This window comes from Meleagris gallopavo, chromosome 1, assembly GCF_000146605.3.
Source record: "Meleagris gallopavo isolate NT-WF06-2002-E0010 breed Aviagen turkey brand Nicholas breeding stock chromosome 1, Turkey_5.1, whole genome shotgun sequence".
Classification (NCBI taxonomy): domain Eukaryota; kingdom Metazoa; phylum Chordata; class Aves; order Galliformes; family Phasianidae; genus Meleagris; species Meleagris gallopavo.
The window spans coordinates 82,235,184-82,243,736 of record NC_015011.2 but is presented as its reverse complement, the minus strand read 5'-3'; the positions used below and the strand labels follow the sequence as shown (position 1 = coordinate 82,243,736).

General features: G+C 41.0%; 1 protein-coding gene across 3 annotated transcripts in view; it reads right to left on the bottom strand.

Annotated features, from left to right (window-relative positions):
• ST3GAL6 (ST3 beta-galactoside alpha-2,3-sialyltransferase 6) overlaps positions 1 to 8,553 on the bottom strand; it is a 51,675-nt gene that overhangs the window by 24,246 nt on the left and 18,876 nt on the right. For all 3 annotated transcript variants that reach the window (XM_031556225.1, XM_010719973.3, XM_019619062.2), the window contains 2 exons: positions 931 to 1,030; positions 59 to 127 (listed from right to left, as the gene is read on the bottom strand). In XM_031556225.1, coding sequence (XP_031412085.1) covers positions 59 to 127; positions 931 to 1,019 — 158 coding nt within the window. In that variant the 5' untranslated portion in view covers positions 1,020 to 1,030. The remainder of the gene's footprint in view (positions 1 to 58; positions 128 to 930; positions 1,031 to 8,553) is intronic.

The window sequence follows — 8,553 nt, the reverse complement described above, 5'->3', positions numbered from 1 at the left end:
AAAAACACAAAAACAAAAACAAGACCACACACAAAAAACACTCAGCTGCTGAACTTACTGGGTAACTCCACTAGCCTCACTGGAAGAAGGACCCCTCACAGAAGAAGTCTGTCCATAAAAGCTAATCCTGCAAAACGGGAAATGGTGTATCACTGAGGTTTGCTATATACAGAAACCACAACAGAGAGCCATTCATATCAATTGTATGCTCTAAATAAGATAAACACAAGTAAGCTTTTAACAGTACTGTTTGGCTATCACGATAGTCTTCATAACACAATCAAGCCTTGGTCACACCAGTGCAAATTCCAATGGAAACTCAACTTCTGCAATAAGTTGAAGTCCCAGGCCACCTGTCCTGTGTGCCCTGGAGACAGCAAGGGCTCACCTTCCAGAATTTTGCCTATGGGACGTGGTAAACTTCAGTTTTGCAAGAAGGTGGTCATTCTACATGCAGATACTCATTCTCATGTGTGGGGCAGGTCACTCCCATGTCATTTATCTCTGGTTGCAAGCTAATGCTAAACATGCAAGGCAGGAGTGGACACAGCGCAGACACATGGCGCATAGATGAGACCTTTCTCATCACAGGAGCACCTATTTGCATGGAACTCAGTCTGGCTTCCTATCTTTGAGGACTTTAACTCTCCATAAATCTAGCTGTACGTCATCTGCTAGGCTTAAAAATGATATGAGAGGAAGGGTGACAGGACAGAGCAATCAATTCATTCCCTCATTGTACCCACAAAAAAGCAAAACCAAAAACAAAGAACACATAACAGAAAAAAACAGAAACACACATACACCCACACTAATCATACTTTCTATCTATTACTCATAGAAACTGTTCAGCAACATATTACTAACAGCCACATATCTCAGACAGCCATGAGGGTATTTGCACTATAAGTGAACAAAGTGTCACCATACCAGTAGAAGTTATTTCTCCACAGATTTCCATGCAATATACCATACATAACAGCAGCAGCCAGGATGAAAAACAGAAGAATTCGTTTCATGACTGGTAGACCTGAAATAAGAAAGAAAACAAGAAACTTAAATCCAAGTTACAATATCAAAATGAACTTTCATGCAACATTTTGCAACCTATAGAAGGAAACCACTATTATTACAGCCATTCTCCATCATCACAAATTTGACAGTTTCTCAAACTGAGAATTTGATTTCTCAAACTGAGTCCCAATGACAGGAGTTGAATGCTGCTCTGCATCTAACCCACAAACTTACTCTGCACAGCAACACAAACACTGAGAAAGGCTCACTTTAGGTTCACTCTGAAGACTGCAGAAAGACAGGTTCTTCCAGAGGTGTGTCAGAGCCGGAGCTCCATTTTTCCCACTGGCATCCCAAAGAAATCAGCCTCATAGGACAGAAGATAGCCTTCGTAGGTACCTCTTCTTCTCTTCCTTCTTACCCCTCCCACTGTCTTTTTCATAATTACACAGTCAAACCAGCATGCAAACTCCACAGGATGCAGATAGGCTGACACTGATGAATCTGCCACAAATTGCTGCTGGCTTCTAAAGGACTACTGAATATTCTGGTTTTGGTCATTTAAAGCTGCACTGAAGCTGCCTGTTCAAACCCTCATACCCTGCTTATTCTCCAGCTCCTGACACAGGCCAGGCTTCACTGCTTAATAAAAGAAGAATGCTACATTTATGCATAGTACAGGGAGGGAGAGAAATTAGGGCCCAATCAGTGGAAAGCACTTAAGAACTGGTAAGTTTGGGAGAAACAGCAGAGAAAATGTTTGCTTTTCAAGTCAAGTTTTCACCTCATTGCACAGAAAAAACAGAAGATATAGTAGAAATACCAGAAGCTTGTGCTCCTACAGACACGCAGGGGAAAAGTTCTGCATTGCTCACATCTTAACAGACTGAGCTGCCCTTTCAGGAGCTATGAATGAATCGTTGTTGCTTAACCCTCTTGAAAGTCCAAAATAGACATTCTGGCCACAAATTACTGTGGAAATTTACTTGAGAGGTATATTCTTCTATTATTTTGACCACTCCCCCCGTCACAGTAAGGGAAAGCAGGTTCAGTGCATACAATGCATAAACACCTACTTGCACATTTATGTATTTTAAGGTAACAAATAGCTCTCCAACAGAAGCAAGCCATATCCAAACAACTACACTGCTGTGCTTTCCAAAACAAACCCTTTGGGTTTCTGATGTGGATTTCAGGGGCATTTTTACTTATTTATTTATTTAATTCCTTATTCCTTCATGGAATATTTAGAGCTGCTGTTATTTTAAGCTTGCCCTTAAGAGCATGAAGACAACAAATGCTGAGGTATGAACAATCGAAGCAATCTATAGCAATATGTTTAAAAAGCAAACTAACTGCCACTCACAGATTCCACCCTGAAGAAATACCTATCAGTGACCCATTTGTCACAGTGAGTGCAGAAAACCAATAACTTTCTTTTCATTTCTACATTCTTTGCAGAGATTGAATTGTAGGGTCAGAGACAAGGTTTTATGACCTTGCATCCACCAGCAACAAAGTCATTCAATGAGCAAGCTATAATCTATCAATCTCAAGTATACTTCCCAAGACTGTCCTGCTCTCCTCTGGATGGAATACCATAGGAGGTAGCTATTACTATTTTAACCTTTTTTAGTCAAGTCTTATTAACAGCACAAAGTGGCTCATTTACTTGGAAAATATACTGTTCTGTTTTGTTGTTTGTGTGTTGTTGTTGTCGTTTTTTTTCATAAAATTGTTGGTATTCTTGCATCCTCCTACTCTGCAAATAATTGCTAAAATATACCACTAAGGTGGAAATCAACAGTTTACATTTTACCCCCTAATTCAATCAGTTCAATTGATTGTATCACTGATTTCACCAATCGGTGTAAATTGATAAAGCTCCATTAACAGAGAACCTTGCTGATAGGTCAGACCAAGTTGCATGTAACAGAGACAAAGCAAAGCTAGCCAGTAAAGGAGCACCTAGCATCAAAAATATTGTTCGTAACAGTATTATTCACAGAAAGGAAAAAAAAAATTGTCCTGTAAAGTATTTACAAAAATACTGACAGAGCCTGCAAAGCATTAGTGAAAATAAGTCGTCATGGTTTTTCGAACAAGATTATAAGGAATCTGTAACAACTTTCAGCATCTTATGTAGGACATTCATTCTGTCACATGCACACAACTGTAGCATCATTCAGGGTGTTTCTAACTCAGCTCTTAGGAACACAGGATGGTCTTTAATTATGTAAGTGCCTCCTCACCAACCCATCCCCCCATGCCTGGCTTCACTCAGGGCTTTGAGGAGACAGCTCTGTAATCAAGGAAACCCTTATTTAAGTGAAGGCTTTCTTAACCTGGTTTAGTAAATAAAAATGCTGCCGTATTTGCTGAAGAAATTATGAGTTTATTTTTAAATGGTGACAGTGTTTTCCCTTCCCCTTTTTAAAATAGATGACTGTTAGAGAAAGTTAGTCAAGGGAAAACAAACTTCTGTGATGCAAATATTGCACTAGAAAATTCCCATAGTGAGAGATGCGAGAAAATATGGAATTGGAACAATATGCTTTGGTTGTAAAATGCAGTCTTGTTCCAGCTTACTCATTACAAGACTAGGCATCTAGATTTAAGTTCATCTATCTAATTGACAGAGCTCATGGCGCCTTTAGGTCAAGGTTGACCAAGGTTAAGTAAAGCAAGAAGGGCAAATCTGGAACTCTACTATTCAATTCTCTCTTCTTTCTAAAAAGCCTCCAACAGCGTACGGTGAAAGACGTGTGGAAGCCTACATATCAGCAAGCACCTGACATGCACAATGCTAGTTTTCTGAAAGCAAGCAAGCAACTGGATGCAGTTGCTTTAAAAAAAAAAGAATAATGATCGTTTTTTAACAGGAATCTAAACTAACTTCTGCTGCTCAACTTCCCACCCTGGCCAAGGCAGAATGGCACTAATAGAATTAGGCATGACCAACAGCTACAGAATAACGAGATCTCCAGGATCAGCCCACACCTCCTTGGAACAGGAGGGTGCTTTCTCCAGCTCCCCAGCAAACCACCATGGGGTGCACTGGATATATGATACATCAGCTCTATAAGAAGGCATCTTTTTCTTCCCGTTGGTGGAGGCAGGGAACTAGCATCCTTGCTAGAAGTGCATCCTTATTTACACTACTATTCAATCTGCTACTTCAGTAAGTGCTGTGTCTGATAGCCCGTATTTCATAGCCTATTTCATAGTACAGTTACACATGCAATTGATGGAGCTGCACGGTAGGGTAAGAACAATCATGCAGGCAGCTACAGAATCATAGAATTGTAGAATGGCCTGTGTTGAAAAGGACCACAATGATCATCTGGTTTCAACCCCCCTGCTATGTGCAGAGTCGCCAGCACCAGACCAGGCTGCCCAGAGCCACATCCAGCCTGGCCTTGAATGCCTCCAGGGATGGGGCATCCACAGCCTCCTTGGGCAACCTGTTCCAGTGTGTCACCACCCTCTGCGTGGAAAACTTCCTCCTGGTATCTAACCTAAACCTCCCCTGTCTCAGTTTAAGACCATTCCACCCATTTTCTATCACTATCCACCCTCGTAAACAGAGGGTGGTTTGTTTTTGTTTTTTTACAGCTGATTGGTCAGACAACCACAGGATCACATTATGATCGCCTTCCTTCATAACTCCTGTAAAGCCTTCTTTTTGTTTTCATGCTTAATACTAAACTGGCAGCAATATAATGCTGGAAGTTTTGCCATCCATCCTTGGCAATTAATTTACTAAGGACCCTGGAGGATTAGTAAAGTAAACCATTAATAAATATTTAACTAAAAAATGGTTGCTACTAAATTAAGTACTACTCATCAAACAGTCTTTGCTCCATACTCACTCTTGTGATAGTTTAACTTCTTGCTGCTGTAATTAACTGACAGCATAAAAAATCTCAGCTCACTCAGGCCTCACATTCCTACCCTTGTAGCTGTGGGGGAGGAAGGGCAGCAAGCTTCAAAACCTGCGAGTGGACCTTGCAATTTAAAGAGACAGTGGGGGGAAAAAGAAAAAGAAAGAAGTGCTTGTGATTGCCAGTCCTGCAGTACTGTTTCCTTTTGGTCAGCAGTTACAGGTGATGAAACAGTCCCACAGCAGAATGACAAACAAGACACCGCTCACACATGATCATCTTTCTCAACTTAAGTTGCCAAAATGTGGGCATATTATAACACATCTATATATTTCTACTGCTACATCTGTAACCATTCACTATTAACTCTTCCAGCTCTTGCCCTTAGCACATGCAGTATAGTTCATTATTTCCCTTATTTTCCAGGAAATACTATAACAGGCAATAAAGTAGCACTGCAGTAGTCTTAAACGTACTGAGGTGGCTGAGTAAGTCTAGTGTCTTCCCTTACACACTTTCAAAAAGAAGTTTCTCAATTTCCAGCGCTCCCTTTCAATGTTAGATTATTATAAAACAGGATTCCTCAAAAATATTAGTTTAAATTAGAAAAGCAGATTCTATCCTAACAAAGTGACTCTGAATTAAAAATACATTTTTAAGCCTGTAGCAATAATTTGGTTTTGGAGTGCTGAGTTTAACAGTACCCTAACTGGAAAAGACTTCTGTCTAGTCTGCCGCTCCTAACACAAAAATAAAGCTTGTTATTCTTCCTCTTGCAGTTCTGCAAAATCACAACACCATAAGGTTTTTCTCTGACAAAATGGCACTGGGGACTTCCAACATCACATCGCATGTAGCAATTGAAGATTCCACCTGTTCCAGAAGATAAGGCATTTTCATACTCCTTCTGCCCTAATCTCTCTGACTGATGGTCTAAGCAGTAGAAGCAGCACAGAAAAGACTTTTCTGACTCTGGAACCTACAGTCTTCTTCCACACTCCAACATCACACAGAACTCGCCATTTACTTCCATAGCATCCCAATTATTTTGGGAAGAGATGGTCACCTCCCAAGGGAAGAATGGGTTTTGGAGCTACCAGTAAAGCTTTCTATTTTCCAGCAACAGCAGAAGATCTGTAAAGAAGTATCAAGATGGTCTTTTCTCTAAGGACTCAGCTGCAGTCAATGGTGTCCAGTAGATTCAGTAGCACAGATGTAGTAACATTTCATAGATTCAGCAGTTCAGTAGATATAGTCAGCCTTTACTTTTTACCAGCTACTACAGCCTGAAACATAGCTTTTGCTGACTTCACCCGGGAGAGGTGCAGACTGGAACTATATCCTCCTTGGATCTTCTTCATGGCTGCATAGTGCTTCAGAACAGAATGCAAGAGTTAATAGATTGGTTTAAGTGCTTTCCTCCTGCTCTTTCATCATCCCACTAATGATGGGCCCTACTCTGTACTATGAGGGACAGCAATAAGTTTATCATTTTATTTCATTTTTGTCTTTTAACTGCAGACATAAGTACTTTTGTTCCTCACCAAAGCATGTCTGCCAGCTGGATCAAACAACAGGGAACAGCAGCTTCAGCTGTATCTTTCATAGTCAAGTGCCATTTCAGTTCACTTCTCTTGAAAATCTTCAAGATTTCTGCATCACTTTTGCTCTAACGTGATTCTCCAGTCCTACTTATATGCCAAGCACCTTTCCCAAGCAAGAATATCCTTCAGCTAAAATGTGTTGATCAGGAATTCAGGCCCAGTCAACATCTATTGTATTCTCACCCAGCAATCTTCATTGACTTACGTGGGACAGCTGGAAGAGTGAGAGGGTGGCTTCCTTCTAGAAATCTCAGGCAGTTCTTCCTACCAGGTAGGCCAAGGAAAGGGCATAGTTTATGGACATAGCAGACAACACAGCACCCACATCCCACCCAAACCATCATCTCCAGCCTCTCTCACTCAATTCATCCCTACTAGCACCTTCAAATACAAGAAAGCAAGTATGGTGGCATGATCCAGCCAAACACAAGCCCTTGTTCATTTCAGACAAGACCTGTAACACATGAATTTGTAGCTTCTCTTTCTCTCACACGCAAGAGAGACACAAGCCATAAGTTATGTTATCAACAGGGAAAATTCAGCAAAATGTTCCAAAGGCATGCATAATCTGATTCACTCTTGGCCATATCACTAAGGCCCAGCTCCTGCTCTTCCCTCCTGTTTCTCCAAAACCTGTTCAGTGGTATCAGCCCTTGTCTACTCCTCCTCTGTCTGCCTGGGCACTCAGCAGCATTCTTAGGTGCCCTGCTGCAGGCATAGGAGCAGAAACAATGAACAGGAACAGGACAGAGGAAAAAAAAAAAAGTTTGCTTTCACTCTTTGGATTGTTTCTTGGAAAGCAAGAAGGCACAAGTACAAGACTTAGGTCAGTTATTATAAGTGTGAGGGTTTTTTAGGCCTATTCAAAAAAGAACATGCCTCTCAGGCTGCTGTGATCCTGTGCTCAGAGGTACCACAGCAATCAGTTATTCACACTGGTTCACAGACGTATCACTTTGGGGTCTAACTGTTGAATTCACTGCCACTGAGACCAAATACCTGCTTTGCAGAGAAAAATAGCAGTGCAGAGCATGAGCCAGAGTATCCTGCCAGAAAACCCTGATGTACGAAATACAACAGAACACAGGCATCAGCTACCACTGAACGTGCCCTTAAACAATAACAGCATTTGGTGCAATGGTTCGATGACAAGCTAATTAGCCCTGCTGAGAGACAGAAAATGTTACCTCCAGCTTGAAACTACAGTAGGGCTGGTAGATGACCCTTGACATCTGAGCTAATATTTTGACTCAGGTTGACACAGTGCAACGTAGATCCATGTCTGCAGCACAGTGTAGACATAATCAAAACTGAAAGCATTAAAGAGTCAGTTGGTTTGCTGTGTTCAAATTATTTTTCCCATCCAAGAAAGAAAACAATATTCCATAGTGTTCTAAAACGGTTTAGGGCTCATTCCAACAAGTAACATATCTTCTGCAGCACAGCTGAACATCGCTAACTTGGGGTTACAGGGCAGCCCTGCGGAGATCCAAATCCAACCAGTGGCTTTGGAGGGGAGGAAGAGAAACAGTAACTCGTGGATTCTCATCTAATTGGTACTTCGTAAGTATCACATATTTCATATATTTTCTAAACCTTGCCTATAGTCACAATCAAGAATAAGATCAAGTCCACTGTCTCAGTTTCTTTGCCTATGTTTATTCCTCTACATGAGGTCTAGCAGGACAAGCTGAGTTTCTGCAAAAAAAAAAAACAAAACACATCAACTGGAAACAGATTTTCATACACTTATACACTCTGCCTGTTCTGCCCCTCTACAGGCCTTTCCCCAAAATTTCTCTTTATTATTTTTAAGTTCTTCCTGTGCATTTGAACGCTGAAAAGAACTCATCTCCATGCCCAGCAGCAATGGAGCTCCAGTGCAGCAGAAAAACCTCTGAGTTCTATCAAAAGCTAACCTATAACCTATGTAAAATCCAAAGCACAGATTAGCTGAGCAGAAATAGCTCTGCTTCCTCAACTCTCAAAGCTTTAAGCAAAGCAAATGCTATAAATCCAGTTCTAGCAGCATCGAAAATTAAAATAATAAA